At 37.9% G+C, this 27,052-nt stretch overlaps 1 protein-coding gene across 1 annotated transcript in view; it reads left to right on the top strand.

Annotated features, from left to right (window-relative positions):
• Positions 1-27,052, top strand: part of LOC118832162 (ATP-binding cassette sub-family A member 3-like) — a 259,116-nt gene that overhangs the window by 127,260 nt on the left and 104,804 nt on the right. The window contains exon 10 of the mRNA XM_036739579.1: positions 16,764-16,942. Coding sequence (XP_036595474.1) covers positions 16,764-16,942 — 179 coding nt within the window. The remainder of the gene's footprint in view (positions 1-16,763; positions 16,943-27,052) is intronic.

The following is a 27,052-nucleotide window of genomic DNA, read 5'->3' on the forward strand; positions in this document are numbered from 1 at the left end:
GAAGAAAAAAGTCAATCAGAGAGGGTATAGATCAGCACTGGGGAAGGGGCCCTATTATAGAGCAGTGTCCTCTCTGACACCTGCAATAATTGGCATTGTTTTGAGAGAGAGGCACAATGGAAAAGGGAAATCCATGCGCTAAGTCCTACAAGGCAGTGACAGAGAGAGGCTAGAGGTGAGAACCTAGAATGGATATCTTGGAAGCTTTGATTTTATCAAGAATACAGAGAAAAGAGAGGATTATAGGGATCATGAATCAGAGAATGAGGATCTGGAGTAAACAGAGAAAGAAGATGGATAATGAAGAGACTGAGAGAAATCATTTTTGGAAAGGGGCACAGAAAAAGAAATTTTAAAATGTAATGAACAGGACTAGCTGAAGGGGAGGAAAGTAAGAGGGAATCTACTTGACTGAGAGGGAAAAAAAGGGTAAAGAAATATATAACCACATAAAAGAGAGGAACTAATAAGACCTTAAAGGGAAGGAGGTAACAAATGAAAAGAGGGGTTCAGTGTAAGGGGAAGAGAACCAGTGAGAAGATTAAGACCTTAAAAATTACCTGAAAGAGCATAATATTGTGTTTACAGCAGAATGGGGAGGGGGGTCATACTTTTAAAAGACCAATTTTAAAGACAGATGGAGCAAAATATACATCTAACTCATAACATATAACTCTTTTGGGGTTTTTTTTTTAAATTTAATATATTTAGTTTTCAGCATTGATTTTCACAAGAGTTTGAATTACAAATTTTCTCCCCATTTCTACCCTCCCCCCCCCACTCCAAGATGGTGTATATTCTGGTTGCCCTGTTCCCCAGTCAGCCTTCCCTTCTGTCACCCGACTCCCCTCCCATCCCCTTTTCCCTTCCTTTCTTGTAGGGCAAGATAAATTTCTACGCCCCATTGCCTGTGTATCTTATTTTCTAGTTGCATGCAAAAACTTTTTTTTTGAACATCTGTTTTTAAAACTTTGAGTTCCAAATTCTCTCCCCTCTTCCCTTCCCACCCACTTCCCTAAGAAGTCAAGCAATTCAGCATAGGCCACATGCATATCATTATGTATAACCCTTCCACAATACTCATGTTGTGAAAGACTAACTATATTTTGCTACTTCCTAACCTATCCCCCTTTATTGAATTTTCTCCCTTGACCCTGTCCCTTTTCGAAAGTGTTTGTTTTTGATTACCTCCACCCCCATCTGCCCTCCCTTCTATCATCCCCGCCTTTTTTTATCTTCTTCCTCCTTCTTTCCTGTGGGGTAAGATACCCAATTGAGTATGTATGGCATTCCCTCCTCAGGTCAAATCTGATGAGAGCAAGATTCACTCATTCCCCCTCACCTGCCTTCTCTTCTCTTCCTACAGAACTGCTTTTTCTTGCCACTTTTATGCGAGATAATTTACCCCATTCTATCTCTCCCTATCTCCCTCTCTCAATATATTCCTCTCTCATCCCTTAATTTGATTTTATTTCTTTTAGATATCTACCCTTCATCTTCAACTCACCCTGTGCCCACTCTCTCTTTCTCTCTCTCTCTATATATACATACATACATACATATACATAACATATAACTCTTATAACTTTAAATACAAAGGATTCAAATAATACACAATAAAAAAGAGTGACAGATAGGATTAGAAAACAAAATCCTACAATTTGTCACTTATGGGAAACACATTTAAAAGACAGAGACTTACACAAATACCAAGAAAGTCCTCCAGCAGGAGGTGTATCTGGAGCTGAGTGTGGAAGAAAACCAGGGATTCCAATATTTGAAAGTGGGAAGGGAGAATATTGTGGGTCAAGCCTAAATTATGTTAACATCCAGTAGGTTCAAGTTTTAAAATGCAATAAGCATTTATGGATTGTAAAATCCACTTAAAAACCACTTTCCTACTTAAGAATTCAAAGAATACACTTTAAAAAGGATACAGATTTAAGATAAAAATATTTTTTAAAAACCGATAGAAATACTGTTCAACTTCTCCTGCATTGCCATTACTTGAGGAAAGCATTCCCTGGAAGTGAAGTTTTGATAACATTTCCCCTGAGGCTGAGCCTCTTTATATATAATTTGAGAGACTAAAAACACTCCATCTTCTTAAAGGCCCACCCTCATTTATCTGGTAGTAGGAATGCCAAGAAAGAAAAAGGTACATGAAGAGTTGGGGATAATAAGGAAAGGAGAGAGAAGATGCATTGATCACAGCCTATTCGAGATGCAAAAACAAACCTACCTCAAAAATGCATAATGAGTAAGGTAGCCCAATCAGCATCCCCCAACCCTCCCTACCTTTCCACATAAAACCAGCTCCTCTCATGGTTCACCCCTTGGTGGCAAGATTTCCTTCCCCCCATCCAACATCCCAAGGATGCTGCCATCACTAAAACAGTCTTAATAACAACTCTTACAGGTAGAGGAGTTCAACACAAAAAATAAAAGCCATAAAACAAAATAAAGTCATCTTTAAATAGTGGATGAAGGATGTCAGAGACAATTCACAAAAATCTTCTTGAAATAAAAGAGTCATGGTGGCCAGGCACAACAATGGGAATATGTCACCCACCAAATAAATTACCATGCTATTTATACTCACGGGTCTGAATCATTTGTATTAAAACAGCTAAAAGGGTCATATGCCTTTTGCATTTAATCTGTATCATGGCCCAAGTTGATCTGTTGAGGGAGAAAAGAAACCCAGGAATGTAGGAATCCCAAACCAAAGTTCCCAGGTCCCCTGGAATGAATTTGTGGACCCAAGCATTCTTTAAGTCAAGGAGGCAAAGATTTATTATGCTTTACAGCAGGCAAGAGTTCTTAGGGAACCTGCAACCTTACAGGGCTACAGGGAAAGTTTAAGTACAAGATTTAGGGGTAAAACCTCTCAATTAGGTGTTTGGGAGTGGGATTAGGGAGTGTTTAAGGGGTGGTCAGTTCTTAAAGGAACGTGCATTTTTTTGTATCTACTGCGCAGGTAGATTCACTGGGAAATAACCCATGGGGGAGGGGGTTAGGTGGAGGTGTGGTTTTGACTGTGAAACGTCACTAAGTTACCAAAAGTTCATGGCTGACTGGGAATATCCAGCTGGATTCCATCACATGTCTTGTTAGTCAAGATTAATGTAAGGGAGTATACATTTGACTATGTCTAGGATGTATGTAAGACTCAGCGTATAGTCAATTATCAGCATCCGGAATCAATCTATAATTGGGCATAGCTGCTTACTGAGGAAGAAGCAGAGATAACTTTGGGGCATGCTGCACTTTAGCTAGAGAGAGACTGTTAGGGACAATGCTTTGAAGCTAGGGAGAAATGTGATTTTAGACCTGGAGTTCAGACACAGGTACCCAAGCAGAGGCTAAGGGGAAATGTGATGTTAGAATTAGCGTCCAAGCACAAGCACCCCATCAGATCCAAGTATCAACTTATCCCCTTACAGTTAATACCAGTGTCAATTTATCCCTCATTCGTTGTTTCCTGGCACTTCCCCTTCCCTAGGAATCCCACCAGGGAATGGCACCAAATTTTGGCCCCTTAAGAGACTTTCCTGGGGGCCTGTTCCTTCTTCTATGGTGGTTAAATAAAGACTCCACCTTTATCCAGTTACTCAAAAATCATCATCAGTTTAGGAAAAGGATTGCTTTTCATCCAAGTGAATTCCCACTCCCCATGTTTATATAAAGATAGCTTTCCCTTCCTTACAGCAATAAAAGTCAAAAATTCTTCTAATAATTCTTCCCCTTAGAGAGGATTCTGAGAAAATGGCAGAGTAGGGTCAGAAAATTCCAAGCTCTCTAGATTTCCCTCACAAACAAGATAAAATAGTGCCTCAGGATGAACAAAGGTGGAGGGGTTGTAAAAATAAGAGTTTAGAGAGATCAGTGGTCCTCCTGGGACAACTAGAGAATATCCAGAATCTCTGGAAAGTTTGATCCCTGTGAAGTGTAAACACCTCCAGGCTAGTTCTGTTGAAATAGCAAGAGGAGAGAGCCCTGGGGCTATCTAGGTTGAAGTAGCCTTCAGCCCCAGTCACAGGAATTTTCACCTCCCAGACAGTATGGGAAGTCCAGTGTCTGGGGGTGGGGAGGGAGGGAAAAGGGGGAGGGGCACAGGCATGGGGGAGAAGGGGGAAGATTGAGGGAACTTCTGCTGAAAAGGAACACTAGACTTAGCTGTGCAGCCAAAACATGGCCCTAGGCAAGAAGGAACCAGTACACATAATGCTGAGTTCAGGAACAGGGATGCCTTTGGCTGTAGGTACTTACAGGAGGGCAGCATTCTTGGTATCAGTTCCAGGCCAGGGGAGAGAACTGAAGTAGGATCTGAGGCCAGTGGCACCATCCCTCATACCTCAGGACTAGAGGTGATTACAATAATAATTTTTCAAAATATGAGCCAGCAAAGGAGAAAGAATTCAACTATAGAAAGTTACTATGGGAATAGAGAAGAAAGACTTGGACCTGTGAAGAAAGATATTATCCACCCTCAGAGAAATAGGACAAGTAATTGGGTAGTTCAAAAGAAAGATTGGGGTAGACCTGAGTATGATGTGATTCTAAAAAGTAAAATCGTTTAAGAAAGGGCAAAAAGCCCTAGAAGTGGTATTGCTGGGTCAAAGGGTATGCACATTTTTATACCCCTTTGGGCATAGTTCTCCAAATTGCTCTCCAGAATGGCTGGATCACTTCATAACTCCACCAACAATGTAACAGTGTTCCAATTTTCCCACATCCTCTCCAGCAGTTATCATTTTCCTGTTTTGTCATGTTAGCCAATCTGATAGGAGAGATATAATACCTAAGAGTTGTTTTGATTTGCATTTCTCTAATCAATAGTGATTTAGAGCATTTTTTCATATTCCTATAGATATCTTTAATTTCTTCCTCTGAAAACTGCCTGTTCATATCCTTTGACCATTTCTCAGTTGGGGAATGACTTGTATTCCTATAAATTTGACTCAGTTCCCTGTATATTTTAGAGATGAGGCCTTTATCAAAGACACTGATTGTAAAGATTTTCTCCCAATTTTCTGCTTCCCTCCTAATCTTTGTTACATTAGCATTGTTTTTAAACAAAAACTTTTCAATTTAACATAATCAAAATTATCCCAAAGAGATCACCCAAGTGGGAAAGGAACCTGTATGTACAAAAATATCTTTTTTGTGGTAACAAAGAATTGGAAATCAAGGGGATGCCCATCAATTGGGGAATGGCTAAACAAGTTGTGGTATATGAATGTAATGGAGTACTATTGTGCTATAAGAAATGGGGACGATACAGACTTCATAATAACCTGGAAAGACCTACATGATATGATGCTGAGTGAGAGGAGCAGAACCAGGAAAACATTATACACAACCACAGATATATGGATTCTGTGATGACTAACTTTGATAGACTTGGCTCTTCTCAGCGATACAAGGTTCAAAGACAACTCCACAGGACTCATGATGGAGAGAGCTGTCTACATTCAGAGAAAGAACTATGGAGTCTGAATGCAAATTGAGGCAAACTATTTGCTCACTTTTTTTTCTTTTCTTTTCTCTTTTTTTGGTTTTGTTTCTTCTTTCTCATGATTCATTCCATTTATCATAATTCTTCTTTACAACTTGACTATTGTGTAAGTAAGTTTAATGTGAAGGTATATGTAGAATATATGTATCGGATTCCATGCCATCGGGGGGGGGAGGGGGGAGAGGAGGGAGGGGAAGAAAATCTAGAACTCAAAAACATACAGAACTGAGTGTTATAAACTAAAAATAAAAAATCTTATGTTAAAAAAGGGCAAAAAGAGTAATTATTTTATGCAAATGAGGTGTAGAGAAAGAACTGACCCAGAGGAGTTAGATGAGGGAGGAAGGCTGGTAGTTCTGGAACCCTACTGTCATCAGGAACAAATTAAAAAGGGAACAATACACATATATCTAGAAGAGTATAAAAGTTCTAAATTGAGAAAGAAATAAAAAGCTAAGGGGATAGGGAAGAGGGGGGAGAGGATAAAGAAGGAATTTTGAGAGGGAACTCTACTCACATCAGATCTGGATTAAAGAGAAAACAATACATTTAAAAGGGAATAAAAGTCTTTTGAATTTATAAAGAAATAAAAGAGTGAGGGAATAGGAGAAGGGGGTTATAGAAAGGTGTCTAGATTAATGGGAATGAGATAAAGAGGGAATAACATATATATTTGGAAGGCTATTAAAGTCTTCTAAAGTCAGATAGAAACAAGAGAATAAGGAGAAGGGCATGGGAGGGGGGGAAGATAAAGGAAAAATCCTTGAAGGATAGGTAGATTAAGTACTACCAAGGGGATAGGTTAAGTAATAGGAGGGCAAGATAGTGGGTAGTAAAGTAGAGGAGTCAGGAGGGATAGAAAATAAGAGATATGCACAAACAAAATAAAGATTAGAATTTATTAGGAAAAAAAGCTGGGGTACTATTCATCATCTCAGATAAAGCTAAAGTTAAAATAGATTAAATCAAGAGAAAAATAGGGAAACTACACTATGTGTCAACCATTTTAATCAATATTGTTTTAGACTGTTTAAAATAACTAGACAGTATATGGTTGTAATATTGCTGTGGTATAGAAAATGATGAGTTGTTGGACTTAGAAAAATATGGAAAGATTTGTACTTATGAAGGAAGATGTTACATATCTTATGTATCATGAACCTTTTATCTGCCTGTATCCTTGTGCTGGAATCCTCAGCACGTGGCACACTGTGTTGCAAAGCAGCCTTATTTGCTTCAGTTTAATTTAGTTTTGGTTCAGATTGATTCAGAAATGACAGTCTCAAGTTTGATATGTATATGTAGTATTAGTATTTATTTTAATAACAATAATAATAAAGGTCTTAATCAATAAGTCCCAATAGTTATGCCACAATCAGAAAATCTCAATAGCTATGTCACAATCAATAAATCTCAATAGGGTTGTCACCATCAATGTCTCAATAAGTATGGCACAATAGGTATAATACAATCAGTAAGTCTCAATAGGTGTGTCACAATCTTACCACAATTGATCAGCACTGATGGGGGAATTATCTAAGACTGGATCACTCAGCTGGGGAGTTCAGGGTCAGCCTCCAGAGTCCTGACAGGAAGGTCCCAGGCTACACATCCATTTCACAGGAGGGAGTCCCGAAGATGGCTCAGGACTACCCACCTTTAGTAATTCCTTCTAACCAAAAAGGCATTTTGCCAATTAAGTTAGTGATTGATGGGAAAGGAACTGTTCTCAAAACATCCTTAAGAGCATTTCTGTTTAGGAATGTCTGATTCCAGGAGGGGTGGTGAGTCCTCTCTAGTAGTGGACATCATAAACAGTTCTTGAATGTCTGGCTAAGAATAAGATTAGTTAGAGTCAGATTACAGGCAAACTGAGTGAGGTCAGAATGTCCTAATAAATTTATGCATCACACATACTCCTGGCCAGACTTTGTCCCCATTGTCCTTACATCTCTGTGTCAGTCTCCTTTTACTTATCTGGGCTAGAAAAGTTAAGGTGATTTTTTTTCTTAGATTCCTTTATCAGGATTCTGTTTGCTGTTCTTAATACACGTGTTTGGAGTAGTTTTGGGGGGGCAGAACTTATTGTACTGGCTACTCTGCCATCTTGCTTTTCCTCCATTTCCTGGGGACATACAGAAATCTCGTACAGAAAGGGCAGAAACCTTCAGGTCTATGCATGCAATAAGGAAGATTAGGAGAGGGTCAATTAGGAGTATATTGAAAAGTAGTTCTTGAATCTGGTAAATCCTCCTGAAAGCTAGATCCAAGAAACTGCTGGATTGGAGAGCCCTCCTCCTCCTTGGCATAACGTTGATTTAGACATAGCCTCATAGGATGCCCAGTCCCAATAATTGGGACTGATGACAAGGCTGTTGTTTTTAAAATCCATTCTATCATGTCACAATCCTAGGGTCCTAAGAATAGTATGGAAGATGGAAAAACCAGTACATGTAATGGCATTGGGCCTAATCTTAGACCTTCATTGCAGTAAAAAAAAAAAAAGGCACCCTTACACAAGGTACAACATGGTCCACATGTATGAAGGACATGTCCTATGAGGGCTTTGGTAGTAGCTGCCATGGGAGCAGACTTAAACAGGCATATTCATCTCATCCTTGGTGAAGGTGTTCACGCATTCCCAAACCCACTGAAACATAGCATTAGTGATCCCTTTGTCCAAATTGATGATGCACCCAGTGTCCTATCTCTGCTCTTATTTTGAGAACATCATTCTGGCTATTCAGTGTGACAATCAACATATGATGCCTCCAATAGACACTAATATAACCCCACAACAACTGTACACATTGAGAAATACCAGTTAAATTCCTTCATTGGTCCTGATCTCAAAGTGGGAAGTATTTAATTGTCCAGTACTCTTCTCTCCAGAACCCATAACACCAAAACATGGCCACAGTGTAACTAAAAATCTTGCCTATAATGTCTCTCAAGGTACACTCATCTATCAACCAATAACTTGGACCCATGGAAAAACTTACCAAGACACCCCCATTCCCTAGAGTGTTTCCAGTTACTGGATGAATGGCCATTGAGATCCAGTTGCATATAACTTTCTCAAAACAGGCAGAACTTTCAGTAAACCAAACCAAACAACATTGTACTGCCAGAAGTGTATATGATAGCCCCAGCAACAAGCTTCTGGTTTCCCATTTGCCTTCCACATGAAATCAGTGAAGTTCCTACCACAAAGAACATTCCAGGCTTTGGGGAGAGCCAGGGCAAAAGACATGGAGGTGGGATCTCATGGATGAGGAGCAGCAAGAAGGCCACTTTGGCTTGACCATAGAGTGGATGGAGAAGAGCAATGTATAATAAATTTTATTATTATCTTTGTATTACCAGTGATTAGCACAGTGCTTACACATAATAGACACTTGGTAAATTCTTGAGGCAGAATCAGGCAGAATAGGTAGATTGGGATTAAATCTTTGAAGATCTTTTAATGCCAAACAGAGAAGTTAATATTTGATCTTACAGGTAATATGAATTGGGGGTAAAATTATCAGATCTGCACGTTAGGGAAAATCCCTTCAGTGGCTGTGTGGTAGATGTATTGGAATGGAGATAGACTTAAGGCAGAGAGACTAATTAGGGGGCCAATGCAATAGCATTGCCATGGCCTGTTCCCCCTAATTCCTGTAATATTGCTGAAAGGATTCAGTTCCACCTCTACAGTATTTCCTATGTCTGCTCCTTCTGCTTTCTGACTGCCACTAGTTTATCATAGGCTCTGATTATTATTTTCTTAGAGGTGTTCCTGCTTCCACTCTCTTCTACTTCCAACTTTTCGTTTTCCTTCATACTCCTGTCAGGATCATGTCACTGTTCAAAACTTGTTAGGGTCTCCCAAGTAAAATGCATGGTCCTTTGCCTGGCATTCAAAGATTCCCCCCAATCTGACATCATCCTACCTAGCTTTATCTTCTATTACTGCCATCCCCTACTACACACTCTACAAATTCAACTATACTTCATGCCCCAAACATTCTTTGCTCTCTTCTGTTTTCTGTCTTTTCATGCTTTTCTTTCTACCTGAAATATATATGTATCTATATGCATATACAATACACATATATGTATATTACATACATATATAAAAGAGGCAAAGAAGGAGATAAATATATGTATACACATGTATGTCAGCCTTAACTTAAGTGTGTATATATGTGTGTATATATATATATGTGATTACAACATTGTCATTGTATAAATAAGACAAAGTCATATATATATATATATTATATATATATATTCATCTCCCTTCTTTAGTTCTTTTACAGCTTTTATAACAATAATTGACAACTGACTTATACATCTTTTAAAGCTTCATCTGGCAGCATATACAGAGACAGCTCGGTATCACAGTGCTGGTCCTGGAGTCAGGAAGACTCATCTTCCTGAGTTCAAATCTGGTCTCAGACACTTAGTAGTTGTGTAACCCTGGGCAAGTTACTTACCCTTATCTGCTTCAGTTTCCTCATCTGTAAAATGAACTGGAGGAATAAATGGCAAACCACTTCAGTATCTTAGCCAAGAAAACCCCAAATGGGGTTGTGAAGAGTTGGACAGGACTGAAAACAAGTGAACAAGAAGAAGAACAATGTGCAGAATAGGTTGAAGGGAAAAGAACTGGAGACCAGAGGACTTAACAACAGTCTTGTTTAAGAGATAATAACGCCTTGAATGGAGGGGTGGGTGAGTAGCAGTTTAAATTGTAAGGAGGAAATAAATGGTAGCAATACTACAGTAATTAGGTTGAACTGGTCATGGCACACCAGAGGACTAACCTTTGTCTAAACAGTGGTAAGGAGGACATATAGTGAAACAGATTTTCAGATACTCACTGGCCACAGACTCAGAGCTAGCATACATTCTTCTCTCATAGGTCCCAGTAAGGCATTCTCTTAGCTCATGGCTGAAGCATCAGACCTCTTGAAAGGTACAATTTAATTTCATTTTTATATGTATAGCCCATATAAACTACAAGGTTCCTTAACACAGTTCCTACTCTCAGGGACAAGTCTCAGGTCCCAGAACAAGGCTCCCCTTCAAGTTTGTAGAGGTATTCATATGGAGCCAGAAGTTATTCTCTTAATGCCACTGAGCTGCACTTGAGCCCCCAACAATGTGTCCCCCCAAAAAATCATCACTTGAGAATCGGTTTTGTCAGTTAGCCTTATGGAACATAGTATTCCATTACATTCATATACCACAACTTGTTCAGCCATCCCCCAATTGATGGGCATACCCTCAATTTCCAATTCTTTGCCACCACAAAAAGAGCTGCTATAAATATTTTTGTACACATGGGTCCTTTTCCCATTTTTATGATCTCTCTGAGATACAGACCTAGAAGTAGCATTGCTGGGTCAAAGGGTATGTACAGTTTTATAGCCCTTTGGGCATAGTTCCAGATTGTTCTCCAGAATGGTTGGATCAGTTCACAACTGCACCAACAGTACATTAAGTAGGGGGGCAGCTAGGTGGCTCAGTAAGTAGAGCACCGGCTCTGGAGTAAGGAGGACCTGAGTTCAAATCCAGCCTCAGACACTTGATACTCTAGCTGTGTGACCTTGGGCAAGTCACTTAACCCCAATTGCCCTGCCTTCCCCCTTCCAAAAAAACAAATAAACAAAGAAAACAAAACAGTACATTAAGTCTCATTTTTCTCACATCCCTTCCAACATTTGTCATTTACCTTTTCTGTCCTATTAGCCAATCTAATAGGTATGAGGTAGTACTTCAGAATTGTTTTAATTCTCATTTCTCCAATCAGTAGTGAGTTAGAGTATTTTTTTCATGTGGCTATAGATAGCTTTGACTACTTCACCTGAAAACTGCTTATATCTTTTGATCATTTATTAGTTGGGGAATGGCTCTTATTTTTACAAATTTGACTCAGACCTCTATATGTTTGAGAAATGAGGCCTTTATAAGGGAAACTTGCTCCAAAATTTTTTCACACTTAACTATTGATAACTGTATTTCCCTCCATCCTATTTTCCCCATTCTGTTCTGTCCCTCGTTTGGTTTATGTCTAGTTTCTGCCATACTATTTTCCAGTTTTCCCAACAGTTTTTGTCACATTAGTGAGTTCTTATCCCAGAAACTGGAGTCTTTGGGTTTATCAAACAGTAGATTACTGTAATCATTTACTGGTGTGTCTTGTGTACCTAACCTATTCAGCTTATTTACCACTCTATTTCTTAGCTAGTACCAAATAGTTTTGATGATTGCTGCTTTATAATATACTTTTAGATCTGTTACAACCAGGCCACCTTCCTTTGCCTTTTTAAAATTAATTCCCTTGATATTCTTGACCTTTTGTTCTTCCAGATGAATTTAATTATCATTTTTTCTAGCAATATAAAATCATTTTTAGTAGCTTGGCTGGTATGGCACTGAATAAATAAATTCATTTAGGTAGAATTGTCATTTTTATTATATTTCCTTATCCTACCCATGAGCAATTGATACTTTTCCAATTATTTAGATCTGACTTTATTTGTGTGAAAAGTGTTTTATAATAGTGTTCATATAGTTCCTGGGTTTGTCTTGGCAGGTAGACTCCCAAATGTTTTATATTGTTTATAGTTATTTTAAATGGAATTTGTCTTTCTATCTCTTGCTGCTGGGCTTTGTTGTTCATATAAAGAAATGTTGATTATCCTATATCCTGCAACTTTGCTAAAATTGTTAATTATTTCAAGTATCTTTTTTGTTGATTCTCTAGGGTTCTCTAGGTATCATAATATCATCTGCAAAGAGTGCTAATTTTGTTTCCTCACTGCCTGTTCTAATTCTCTCAGTTTCTTTTTCTTCTCTTATTGCTAAAAGTAACATTTCTAGTACAATATTAAATAAGAATCATGATAATGGCCATTCTGGTTTCACCCTGATCTTATTGGGAAAGCTTCTAGCTTATCCCCTTTACATATAATGCTTGCTGATGGTTTTAGATAGTACTACTTATCATTTTAAGGAAAACTCCATTTATTCCTATGCTGTCTAGTGTTTTTAATAGGAGTGGGTACTGTATTTTGTCCAAAGCTTTTTCTGCATCTATTGAGATAATTGTAATGATATCTGTTAGTTTTGTGGTTGATGTGGTCAGTTATGTTGATAGTTTTCCTAATATTGATCCAGGCTGGTACAAATCCCACCTGGTCATAGTATATTATCCTCATGATAAATTGCTGTAATCTCTTTGCTAATATTTTATTTAAAATTTTTGTATCAATATTCATTAGGGAAATTGGCCTATAATTTTCTTTCTCTGTCTTGGTTCTTCCTGATTTAGGGATCAGCACCATATTTGTCTCATAAAAGGAATTTGGTAGGACATCTTCACCTATTTTTCCAAATGATTTATGTAGCATTGGAATTAATCTTTAAAAGTTCGGTAGAATTCACTTGTAAGCCCATCAGGCTCTGAAGATTTTTTCTTAGGGAGTTCACTGATGGCTTGTTAAATTTCTTTTTCCAAAATGGGGTTAAGTGTTTTATTTCATCTTCTGTTAATCTGGGCAATTTGTATTTTTGTAAATATTCATCCATTTCACTTAGATTGTCAGATTTATTGACATACATTTGGGCAAAATAGCTCCTGAGTATTGCTTTAATTTCCTTTTCATTGGTGGCGAATTCTCCCTTTTCATTTTTGATATTGGTAATTTGGTTTTCTTCTTTCTTTTTTTTTAATCAAATTGACCAAAGGTATATCAATTTTATTGGTTTTTTCATAAAACCAGCTCTTAGTTTTATTTATTAGTTCAATAGTATTCATACTTTCAATTTTATTAATCTATCCTTTGATTTTTCAGAATTTCTAATTTGATACTTCATTGGGGATTTTTACTTTTTTGTTTTTCTAGCTTTTTTAGTTGCATGCCCAATTCATTGACCTGCTCTTTCTTTATTTTACTCATGTAAGCATTTAGAAATATAAAATTTCCCTCAAGAATTGCTTTGGCTGCCTCCCATAAGTTTTGCTTTCTTGTCTCATTATTGTTGTTTTCTTTGATGAAATTATTGTTTCTATGATTTGTTGTTTGACCCACTCATTCTTTAGGATTAGATTATCGTGTTGCCAATTAATTTTTAATCTATCATTCTATTACCCTTTATTACACTTAATTTTTATTGTATCATGATCTGAAAAGGATGCATTTAATATTTCTGCCTTTCTGCATTTGATTGTGAGATTTTTTATGCCCTAATACATGGCCAATTTTTGTTTAGGTTGCCATGTACCACTGAGAAAAATATTCCTTTCTATCTCTATTCAACTTTCTCCAGAGGTCTATTATATCTAACTTTTCTAATATTCTGTTTACCTCCTTAGTTTTTTTCTTCTTTATTTTGTGGTTAGATTTATTTAGTTTGGAGAGGGGGAAGTTGAGGTTCCCTACTAGTATAGTTTTGCTGTCTGTTTAGTCCTGTTACTCACTTAACTTCTCTAAGAATTTGGATGCTGTACCACTTTGTGCATATATGCTTAGTATTGTTATTACTTCATTGTCTGTAGTACTGTTTAGTAAGATGTAGTTTCCTTCCTTATCTCTTTTAATTAGATCTATTTTTACTTTTGCTTTGTATGTGATGAGGATTCCTTTTTTAAAAATTTCAGCTGAAGTGTAATATATTCTGCTCCAGCCTTTTACCTTTATTCTGTGTGTATCTCTCTGCTTAATATGTGTTTCTTGTAAACAGCATATTGTACGATTATGTTTTTAATCCACTCTGCTATCCACTTCCATTTTTATGGGAGAGCTCAACCCATTTGCATTCACAGTTGTGATTACTAACTGTTTATTTCCCTCCATCCTATTTTTCTTCCTGTTTATGCTTTTCTGTCTCCTTTCACCTTGTTCCTCCTCACTAGTCTTTTGTTTTTGACAGCCACTTCCCTCAATATTCCCTCCCATCTATCAAGTCCTGCCATTTTTCTCTCCCCTTTCCCCTCCTACTTCCCTATAGGGAAAACTAAATTTCCATACCCAACTGAATGTGTGTGTTACTACCTCTTTGAACCAGATGCGGTGACAGTAAGGTTCAAACAATGCTCACCCCCTCCCTACTTTCCCTCTACCATAATAGGTCTTTTGCACCTCTTCATGTGATGTAATTTACCCTATTCTGCCTTTCCCTTTCCTCTTCTCCCAATAAAATCCTTTTTTTTCACCCCTTAATTTTTTTTATATCATCACATCGAAGTCAACTTATACTCACACCCTCTGTCTACATATACTCCTACCAGTTGCCCTACTAGAGATATAATTCTCAAGAGTTACAAGTATCATCTTCCTGTGTAGGGATGTAAACAGTTTAACCTTATTGAATAACATGGTGTGTTTTTCCCCCCTGTTTGCCTTTTTATGCTTCTCTTGAGTCTTGTATTTGAAGATCGAATTTTCTGTTTAGCTCTGGTCTTTTCATCAGGAAAGTTTGAAAGTCCCCTATTTCACTGAATGTTCATCTTTCACCCTGAGATTATGATCAGTTTTACAGGTAATTAATTCTTGGTTGTAATCCAAACTCCTTTGCCTTCCGGAATATCATATTGCAAGCCCTCCAATCCTTTAATGTTGAAGTTGCTAAGTCCTGTGTAATCCTGACTGGCTTCTTGATATTTGAATTGTTTTTTTTTTTTTTTTCTGGCTGCTTGCAATATTTTCTCCTTGCCTTTTTCATTCTAAAATTTGACTACAATATTCCTTGGAATTTTCATTTTGGATCTCTTTCAGGAGGTGATCAGTAGATTCTTTCAATGACTATTTTACCCTCTGGTTCTAATATATCAGGGCAGTTTTCCTTGAAAAGTTCTTGAAAGATGCTGTCCAGGCTCTTTTTTTGATCATGGCTTTCAGGTAGTCCAATAATTTTTAAATTAACTCTCCTGGATGTATTTTTCAGGTCAGTTGTTTTTCCAATGAAGTATTTTATGTTTTCTTCTTTTTTTCATTCTTTTGATTTTGTTTGATTCTTGATGTCTCATAGAGTCATTAGCTTCCACTTGCTAAATTCTAATTTTTAAGGCATTGTTTTCTCCAGTTAGCTTTTGTACCTCCTTTTCCATTTGGGCAATCCTACTTTTTAAGGAGTTGTTTTCTTCAGTGGGTTTTTTTTCCCCATTTGGCCAATTGTATTTTTTAAGGAATTGCTTTCTTCAGTCAACTTCTGTCCTTCTTTTCTATACCTTTGACTATCCCTTGCATAACTCTCATCTCTTTTCCCAATTTTCCTTCTACCTCTCATTTTTGAACTCTTCCAAGGAGGCTTTTTGGTCTTGAGACTGATTAATCTTCCTCTTTGAGTCTTCACATGTAGATATTTTGACATTGTTGCCCTCTTCTGAGTTTGTGTTTTGATCTTCACTGTTGCCATAGTAGCTTTCTATGGTCAGGGCCCTTTTCTGTTTTTTAGCCTATTTCATGACTTTTAAAGTTGAACTCTACTCCTGGGGCACAGGGGGCACCATCCCAAGCTTCCTGTGCTGGGGGCCAAAGGCTTGTTCACGGCTTTCTGCAAAAAGGCTCGTGGCTTGCCCACTATGTTGGGGTGGCCTGGCCTAGTCTCACTTGTGCTGGGAATTTCCAGCTGGCAGTTTGCCTTCTGCACTGGGGCTGGAGGCCTCATAACTGGCCTGCTGTGCCACTGGCCTGCTGAGCCAGAATCAAGGAGTCTCAGTTATTGATCTGGGCTATGGCTAAGAACCTCCAGCTAGCTTAATCAGACACTTTCTGTGCTAGGCTGTGCTCCTTTTTCACCCAAGTCAGGCCTCTCCTAAAGTCCTTCTAAGTTATGTTAAGCTGGAAAATTGCTTCGCTCTATATTTTTGTAGGTTCTGTCACTCCAGAATCTGTTTAGAGGCTTGATTTAATGTTTTTTTCCCCAGGGAAACTGGGGAGAACTCAGGCAATTTCCTGGCTTTTCTCTGCCATCCTGGTCGCACCTCAGGTCTTCACTGATGAATTAGCACACTGTAAAGTAGTGGTATCAAACTCAAATAAAATGTATTTCTGTGGGCTGCATATTGACTTAGAAAATCACAAATTAATATAATTTTTTTTGTATTTTTATTTATTTTGTTAAACATTTCTCAAGTTCATTGTAATTCCCATGCAGCAGGGCCATGTGTTTGCTATCTCTGCTGTAGAATAATTCTTTTCAAGTGTCAGTCAAGCAGGCATAGTAACTATTTCTTGTTGAATTTTAGGGGTAGGTATTCAATGGAAACATGTGTTGAAGATTTCCATGTCTGAGGAATTCGGCTTTGGAGAGATGCTGATAATGCTGCTAATTGACAGTGTTTTATATGGCTTGGTGACCTGGTATGTGGAGGCTGTCTTCCCAGGGAAATATGGTATACCTCAGCCTTGGTACTTCTTCGTGATGGTGAGTTCTGATGTTGGAATCCTTCAGAATAGCCACAGCCCTTTTATTACCAAACATCATGGTTCTAGCTTCTTCTCTTAATGTTCTTAAATCAGCCAATACAGACATAGACAGACAAAAGGAATTTTTCCCCAAAGGAGTGCTTACCTTTCCAGCTCAGAGTTTTGGGTTCAAGGGTAAAGCCAGTTTTTAACCACAGTTTTCTAGAAGAAGCCCTCGCTTCAAGTGGAAATTTCCACCAGGAGCACCCAAAGATAAGAAAGGTTTCCTTAATAGAATTTAGGCAACCAGACTCCCTCCTCCAATCCTGGTGGGACCTCCAAAACTGTCTCAAGTAAATTTAATAAAAGTAGACTGAGATACATACTCTGAACAAAATCAGTTTATTAACAGTGGTCATTTTATTAAAAGTTTACTAACTGTTAACAGAGCAGCTCAGACTGGCTTCCTCAGTAAAGCCAGTGACCCCAATAAGAAGGAAGATACCTCTTTATTGACACACAAGAAAGAAGGGGTCTTGGTTAGTAGTGGAACATTATGATTGGCTATACTAAGAAAGGTAGGCTGGCATTCAGGTGAGACTAATCACAAACCTCTCTGAACAATAAGGAATGTTAATTTTTTATGGGACCCTTGTGCAACTTATAATCTTTGCTAGAGGATCAAAACTAACAGACTTCCTGTCTCTTCGGAAAAGGTAAAATCTCCCCTAATTGTACAAGGACAGACAAAGACAAGTAACATATCTTTTGGGTGTGGTACCAGGTTAACTTTTGGGGCTTAAAGATAACAAACAGATATCCTAGAAGTAACCCATAGGGTACCAGTATGAAAAATAACAACTTTTAAATATACCTTTAAAGTAACTCAGAGAAAAAGCTAAATTCCTGAACTCAGCTCAAGGACATAAAAAGGTGGCTTTAGGCAGATGCAGGCTCAATTATAAAAATCAATATAGCATAAAATCAATTATATTACAGAATCAATATAGTAGAAATCTGACCTGCTAATTGAAACTTCATCCTTTGAGCCTTTGAGCAAAGAGTATGTACATCCTAACTTCTAAAAGTCTACTCCTAAGGTTTTCCTTTTCTATCTTCTCCAGAAATCAGTGCCTTTTAGCAAAAGCTGGCCTGTTCTCTGAACCCATTCTTTGTTCCTAAAGATACTCCGGATTCTCTGAAGGGGAGAATGACACATGTCCTATACTTTTTGCCTAATATTGTTGCAATAACGATCTGCAATGAAGAAAAATTGAGGCACAAAGTTCTGAGCTTAATCAGTTTATTAGCAAGGCTAGCAATTGCTAATAAAGTGAGATCCCAAGCCCCTCAGTGGCAGGCATGCATTTGCCAATCAGAGCATCTTTTTTTTTTAAATCAGGCCCAGTGGTGCAAACTAAACTAAGACTGTGATTGGTCTATAATAGATGCGAAGGGTGGGCCATACATTTTGCTTAATCATGTTGACTTGCAAGACTCCAGAATTCATAGCAATGGGGAAAGTACAGAGTTGAACAACATGCTCTGCAAAGTCCTGTGTTAGATACCATTTAATACCAGAGAGACCCAGTGCTAGGGAAAACTTCTCCTGACCAAGTTAACTTATCTTCCTTATCTCCCTCATGAGACAGGACTAGTTTGTAGTCCTTAAAATTAGGGAACCTAAACTCTTTACAGTATATTCACCATAACATCTGATATGGGATGATGCACTACAATTATATAAACAAAAATAGCCCCAGAAATTGGAAAGAGCTCACCTCATCGAGTGTTCTTTTCTAAACACTGAAGCTGATCCCTGTCTTTTCTCAGCAAAGAGATAGTACAGGAGAAGGAAGAGAAAATGAAACTATGAGATTGAAACAGTGCAAATGAAGGGGAAACGTCTAAATGGGGTGTCCTGTTGAATAGCATTCCTTTGAGAGTAGACATATGCGCTAAAATTAGAGATGGAAATCTGACAATATGTCTAATAGGGGAGGGGGACAGTTGGTACACGGGGAGCCCACTTTCTCTGAGAGTGTTGTGTTTTCTTGGAAACCATCCTGCCTCTACAGAAGGGGTATCAGAAATCCTGTCAGTAACCATCCAGAAGGGCAGAGAGACATGGACCCAGATTGGAATTTTCACGGCCAAAGAGAGAATGATGATGAGAATGAAAGAGGGTAAAACTGGATTGCAACATTTGGGCCATAAGCTAATTTCTAATATGGAGCAATGCTTCTATCCTCATCACTCCTCTTATGAATTGATACTTCTTAAAGTGAGGTGCAACACAAAAAGAATGATGTGGCAAGATCTACAAAGGCAATAACATAGAAATTGATTAGAAGAAGTAACTCAGATTTGCTACTACAGAAGTTTTAATCTGATGAACAACATGAAGAAATTAAAGAAGGAATCAAGGTATAGAACTTGAATCAGAGAGTGAAAGTTCATAATGAAAGGGAAAAGAATTGAAGAGAACAAGATAAAGAAAACCTTCTTATAAAAAGGCATGGAAAAAAATTAAATCTAGCAAAACAAGATGAAGGGAAGGAGAAGAAAGGGATTTTGCAGCAACCATTTAACTGAGAGGGGGAAAAGGAAAAAACAGGGCTAAAGATTATTAAATAAAAGAAATAAAGAAAAATCATGAATAAGTTAATCTGAAACTAGGGGGGAAATCAATAAATTGAGAGGGGAAGTTTAAAGGAAGGAAGAAAGCTTGTGAGAATTGGGTTTCATCAAATTAAATGAAGCAAAACTAATCTTGGGACAAATTGTTTACTAACAGATGAAGGAAAATAAAGAAAATCCTAATTAAAGAAAATAGAGAGACAAATGGGTGAAAACACAACTTTAAATATGAATGTATTAAATCCAGGAAAATGAAAGAGACTAGAAAGATAGAATAGCACAATTTGTTGGTTTACAAGGAACTCATCTAAAATGCAGAGATATACATAGAAAAAAATAAAAGGCTAGAACAAAATTTATATGTTGAATCTAGAAAACTAAGAGTTGCAATTACAAAGCAGAAATAAAAAATTTGCATTGTAAACAGAGATAAACAAAATTACATAATCATTAAGGGAACCAAAAACAATTAACTAATATCAGCATTAAACATTTATATTCCAAATGGTACAGTATCTAAAGTCATGAAGGAAAAGCTAACTGAATTGTAAAAAAAAATGGCAACACAACAATAGTAGGAAATGTTAGCGTTCTTCTCTCAGTGTTTGACAAATTTAACAGAAAGATCAACAAAAGGGAAAACATAGAATTGAACAAATTATTGAAGAACTTGGAACTAAAAAGATACGATACTTTCTGAATGGAACCATTAAAAATATATGTATTTCCCAGCATTTCTGTCCCTAAATAAAAGTCAGAGAGAGTCATTACCCTGCCTCTGTAAAATAGGGAGAACCCCCAAGGCCGGGGGTGGGGAACCTGCAGCTTTGAGGCCACATGTGGCCCTCTAGGTCCTCAAGTGCAGCCCTTTAACTGAATCCAAAGGTGGGCCACATGTGGCCATAAGGCCACAGGTTCCCCACCCCTCCCCTAAGCAAAGGCCTCTAAAATGGCAAGGATTTAGTATCACTTCCCCAAGAGGATTTCCAGGTCCTGGATGGTGCTTATACAGGGTGAGCCTTGGTAGGGAGAGTTAGGACTTCTTGGCTCTCTTGCTAGTGTTGATAATGGTCTATGGGGGAGATCATCTGTGCCTGTATTCCTGAGAGTGCTGGAGCTGTTCTTCCTTATTGGTGCTGTTTGCATAACAGGGCCCACAGTCATTTCTTCTTCTATCATCCTCATTCTGAACTTTATTCCTTCAGGATGCTGTTAAAGTGTTTGTCATTTTTCAGTTTAATTTTTATTTTATTTGCTCTAACCTTCTTCCATTCTGCTAGTGCCAGGTTTCCTGAATCCTTTAGTTCAGAGTTGTTCAGTAATAACCCTAAGGAACAGCTGGCGGCGCAGTGGACTGAGCCTGGAGTCAGGAATTCCTGAGTTCGAATCCAGCCACGGATAATTACTTGCTCTGTGACCCTGGGCCAGTCACTTAACCTCTGTCAGCCTCAGTTTCCTCAGTTGTAAAATGGGAATAGTAATAGCACTTCCCTTTTAGAGTTTCTGTAAGGATCAAATGAGATAATATTTGTCTAAAAACCCACTTAGCGCAGTGCCCGGCACGCTACAGGCGCTACATAAATACGTGTTCCCTCATCTTTCCCTCCTTAAAAGGAGGGAGATGTGGCAGAATCAACATTTGTTTTACTTAAAGGGTCAGGGAAACAGATCTTCAGACTGGATTCGTGTGAAGGACTGGTGCTTATGCTGTTGGCACAGTCTTGGTCAGCTGGTGTGTAAAAAGCCCAGACTTTATGAGAAATTGGCTCTTAGTGTTGGCAGAGTGTCAACTACTGTGTGAGTCAGTACACCTTTCTGACCAGGGATTGCCATCATGGTCAATAACAGAGGCAGAAGTGTAGCTCTTTCTAGCTGAATTGGTGGTATTGGCCTTGTTGTATCTCCTTTTTTATTATTAAGTAAACTTCTTTTTATTAAATGCCATATAATGCATACGTTTTTCACTGCATTCCAATCCTAAGCCTTAACCACTGGACCGGCCTGAGATAGGCATGGCCTAGATTCTAGAAATAACTACGTTTTGGAACTGGCCAGTCAGTCAGTACCAAATCCATCTTATTGTCCTGCTGTTTATCTTTTCCGCAAGAATAGCTTGAGAGAACTTATTCAATGTTTTGCTAAGACACCGGTAATCTTCTTTTAAAATAGGTAAAATATATGTGTGATCCTCCTAATTTGCCAGCTTAGTTACATTGTCAGATGGGCAGCTAAGTGAATAGAGTGCTGGGCCTGAAGTCAGGAAGATGTGAGTTCAAATCTGGCCTTAGATACTTAATAGCTGTGTGACCCTGGGCAAGTCATTTAACCCTGTTTGCCTCAGTTTTGTCATCTGTAAAATTAGCCAGAGAAGGAAATGGCAGACTCCTCCAATATGTTTACCAAGAAAACCCAAAAAGTGGTCACTAAGGGTCAGATATAACTGAAATGACTGAACAACAACAATGTTGCTAAACTGGTGGATGCCCATTGATTAGGAAATGACTAAACAGATCGAGTGTAGTGGAATACTATTGGTCTATAAGAAATGGCAAACGTGATGAATACAAACATGGATAGATGTGAACTGATATAAAATACAGTAAGAAGAGCCAGGTAACCAATATGTGCAACGACTACAAAATAATAACAACTGAATGTTGAGAACTTATAAAGAACAAGCTTGGCCCCCCCAAAAAAGGGAATGAAAAGACACCTTTCTCTCTATTCCTTTGCAGAGCTCAGGGTCCGTGGTTATTGAACTATGGTTTGTGTAAGGGAGATAGATGTAGAAGGATTTTTTTTTGTAGCTTGAAACTTGACTGAACAAAATTGGTACATGATTTAGACATAACAGATGTTACCATAAATAGATTAGGGGAGCATGGAAAATTTTACCTGTCAGTTCTATGGGTAAGGGAAGAATTTATGACCAAACAAGAGATAAAGAGGATCACAAGAAGTAAAACGGATAATTTTATTAAAATAAATTTAAAAGATTTTAAAGCCATTGCGGCCAAGATTAGAAGGAAAGCAGGAAACTGGAAAAAAAGGTTTTTACAGTAAGAAAGATACCACCTCACGCCTATCAGATTAGCTAATATGAGAGGAAAAAGAAAGTGACAAATATTGGAGGGTATTTGGAAAAATGGGGACACTAATGCACTGTTGGTGAAGTTGTGAACTGATCCATCCATCTTGGAGAGCAATTCGGAACTCTGCCCAAAGGGCTATAAAACTGCATACTTTTTGACACAGTAATACCGTTACTAAGTTTGTACCTCAAAGAGATCTTTAAAAAAGGAAAAAACTTACATGTACAAAAATATTTAATAGCAGCCCTTTTAGTAGTGGCAATGAATTGGAAATTGAGGGATGCCCATCAATTGGGGAATAGCTGAACAAGTTGTGGTATGATTGTGATGGAATGCTAACCTGCTATAAAAAAAATGATCATTAAGATGTTTTCAGAAAAACCCGAGAAGAAAATGAACAGAATCAGGAGAACACTATACGCAGTAACCGCAATACAAGGACCAACTGTGAATGACTTAGCTATTCTGATCAATACAGTGATCTTTGACAAATCCAAAGGACTTATGATGAAAAGTGCTGTCCACCTCCAGAGAAAGAACTGGTGCAGTCTGAGTGCAGATTGAAACATAATTTTTTCACTTTATTTTTCTTGTTTTTTTTGTAACATGGCTAATGTGGAAATATGTTTTGCATGATTTCACATACATAATTGATATCATGTTTCTTGTCTTCTCAATGGGTGGGGAATAGGTAGGAGAGAGGAAGAGAATTCAGAACTCAAAAGTTTAAAGAAAGAATGTTAAAAATAAATAATAAATTTTAAACAAGAAAATTTTAAAAAACTTTGCAGAAGTTATTGTCGCATTTAGTTTGGCTTTTTTTTTTTTTTTTGCTGATTTCCTAGAATTTTCTAAGTGAACATTATGTCATCTGCCAATATGAATAGTTTTTTCTAATCTTTGCCTATCTTGCCTTTAATTTCATTCTCTTACTGCCATTGCTCACATTTCTAGACATTTTAATATATTTCTATATAAAACTATGCATATGTTTACATATGTTTGTATATGTGTGTTCAGCTCTCCTCTGAGTCAGATGAAAGGTGGGTTCATATGTGGTTTACTTCTCCAATCTATTCCTGCCTCAGTCTTCCCCCTTGTATTCTTTTCCTTTTTTTCTTCCCTTAAGATAATCAAAATATGACAAAATCACTGCCAAGCCCTTGGCCTTATCCCTTTTATGACCCTTGAAATGATTAAGGTTCTGGGGTTACACTTGTTCTCCATTCCTTATTAGAATGTAAATATTTCATTATCTGTATAGACCCTTCTAATTGCTCAAGTGTATTTACCTTTCTTTTTTTCTCTTGAGTGTGTTTGCATTCAAAGTACCTACCCAAATGCATATTAAATGTAATTCTGAGATTCCACCTCATATCCATAATATTAGTAAAAAAGACTGAAAAAGAAAAAATTGTAAATATTGGAGGGGCTGCTTGGAAGACAGGCACACTAATATTATGTTGGTGGATCTGTGAATTGTTCCATCTATTTTGGAAATCAATTTAGAACTATACCCCCTGTAAACTGAGGCAGGTGCTCTCTTTGGGGAAATTAGGCCCCTCATTTCCCTAAAGGGAAGTAAACCAGAGGAAGACTGCCTGTGAAATTAAAGATGACTTTTATTAAGCGGGGCAGTAAAAAATGCCCACAGAGACCATCAACTTAATGCTGAGAATCCCACCAAGTTATGGATGGGGTGAGTGTATATACGTTTAAAACAAAGGAAGGCAGAGAATTTAGGGAGAAAGACAGGAAATCCTATAGAGGAATGAGTCGGGGAGCCCTGTTCCCAAGGAGAGGGGGAAATCCAGGAGGAATTCCAGGTGTATGAGCTGTGGTCCTTTGATACACAAATCAGGACGCATTTTTGGTGATAAGCAGTTCACAGTTCAGGGCTTCAGCACAGACAATAAGAGGATGTCTCCAAAAACCATAAAACAGAATGTGTCTGAGAGCCCCATAATCCAACAGTTAAGGGAGTCTCTGGAGATAAGGATGTCTCTTGAAGGTTCATAACCCACCACATGGCTCAGGGTCTGCTTCAAAGCTGGTATGAGCTTAATTAGCTTCAGAGTTGCTGATTTTCTGCACATTCAGCTGGGTTTACTCATGGTCACCACAAAAGATTGTTGGTATGTCAAGCCATTCTGTATCTTAGTTAATATAGCCAGTACTCATACAGCCCTTCTTGGTTAGCTAGATACTTGGGGGGCTCAAGTACACCCCCAAAGTCACTAAATATACATACATGCCCTTTGACGCCCAATAAAAAATTATGGCAGCTCTTTTTATAGTGGTAAAGAACTGAAAACTAAAAGGGGAATGGCTAAACAAATTAGAGTATGCATATGTAATAGAATATTATTGGGCCATTAAAAATTATGAAGATAATGATTTGAGAGAAAATCTGGAAAGATTGATATGCATGTCATGTGAGTGAAGTCGATAGAACCAGGAGAATGACTTACCCAACAACACTGTTAAGTTAAATAACTTTGAGACATTTAAGAACTCTGATCAATATAGTGACTAGCCACAATTCCAGAGGATACCTTCTAGATAACTACCCAGCCTGTTTGTATTTAAATGTTTCCCTTGGTTCCTGGTGTTTTTCTGTTGTTCCATACCCTTACTCCCTCATTCTTCCAGATTGCATTCATTTTTTCTTTCCTTTTTTTTCTTCTCCTATGATAATCACAATATGACAAAACCACTTGCAGACTCTGCCTTATTTACTAGAGTTCTGAGAGAACTAGGTGGTCAGATACAAGGATAAGCTGTACTGTTGCTCACATGATATGAGCTCCATAGACTGTGGGGTCTTTTATGCTCCTGACATCTGATTCAGGCTCTAGGGTTCCCCTACTCACCTCAAGTTCACATACTAGAAGGCATCTCTGTGTTGTGCTATATAGATAAGGTTTTCTGGCTTGACCTAATGACCTCAAGCTTTAGGCTCACTTTGTGGAGACTTGGGCTGGTAAAATGAATTTACTGTAATTTCTCCTTGGATTTCTTGATCATTATTTGATCATTGAAGGTACTCTTTTTTCATTCTTGCTGAAGTAGCTATGAAAGAACTAAGCTCTCCTACTCTTATTACCCTATCATCATGAAGAGAGTTTCCTGAGTTTTATTCTTAAGAGCTTCCTGGCTAACTACCTCTCTAGAATTTTTTAGTCCATGTAATCCTACTTATCCTTCTCTGTACCTTTTAAAATGTGCCCTCTGGATTTATGTCGAACAATGTCCAAGTTTTCACTCCTCTATTACAAACTCTAGGAGAGAGTGGTAACTTACCCTTAAAATAGCTGTGATCTCTACCACAGTAAACAATTCATCCCTGTTGGGGAGAATCATATCCAAAGTATGATATCCTTTGTTTTTCTCCCCGTGTTTTGAAGGGTGAAATTATCATTGAAGCAAGTCGAGAAATCATTAGCTACTCTGATTTTGGCAGAGAAGTCTAGCAGATGTGTATACAATCAAAGTCTCTAATCTCTACTATATCTCTATACTAGTCTGTTTCCCAAATTCCTCATCCATTTCTTTTTTCTGTCTAGATGGTCCTTAGCATATTTCAGTAACCAAATAGTTTCTATTTCTGCCTCTATTCATCTTCACCCAAATGTTTTGTTACTCTTCCCCATTCTGATTCCTAACCCTCATATTTTAGTTTTTTTTTCCTCAATATAGAATCCCATGCACTTACCCATTTGCCAATCTTTTTTTTTTTTCTGAATAAGGCCTACACATCCTGATCCATATTCCATTCATAGGTCTTATCCCATTAGGTCTCAGTGATACTTTTGAGATCAAATTTGCCTCTTTGCATTTGCACCTCCAGTTAATCTTTCTTTTTGTCTGTATTTTTTTTGCATTTGCATATAGAAATTCAGAGCTGATGCTCAAATTCTCTTATGGTTCTGAAATCCTGGTGGTAGCAGATAATGACTGCTGCTTGGACCATGGAGACTTCAGTGAATTCCTGTTTGGTACCTATGATATTAGAGGATGAGGTAGCCCCAGAAGCATATGGAGCAAACATTCTACTTCTGGCCTCTGTGTCCCAGGAAGTACAGGTTCTGTAGTACCTTTGGTGCCCTGGAGTTAGGTTATCTCCTCCAGTAGAATGTAATCTCGTTGAAAGAAATGATTGTTGTTTTATTTATATTTGTTTCCTCTTTGACTAGCGCAGTGCTTGACACAGTAGATATTTAACAAATGCTAGTTCATTGACTGGTCTGTTTAGTATTTCTTATAGAAGTGAATATTCCTTGGCATAGGCCATCTGGTTCCTTGACATTTGTGGTCTCTGAAAGATGTCAAGTCTCTGCTACAGAAATGCTCTGCTGCCAGTGATAACCCTACCATCATTCCAGCAGAATAGGAGG

This window comes from Trichosurus vulpecula, chromosome 9 (assembly GCF_011100635.1).
Source record: "Trichosurus vulpecula isolate mTriVul1 chromosome 9, mTriVul1.pri, whole genome shotgun sequence".
In the NCBI taxonomy this organism is placed as follows: domain Eukaryota; kingdom Metazoa; phylum Chordata; class Mammalia; order Diprotodontia; family Phalangeridae; genus Trichosurus; species Trichosurus vulpecula.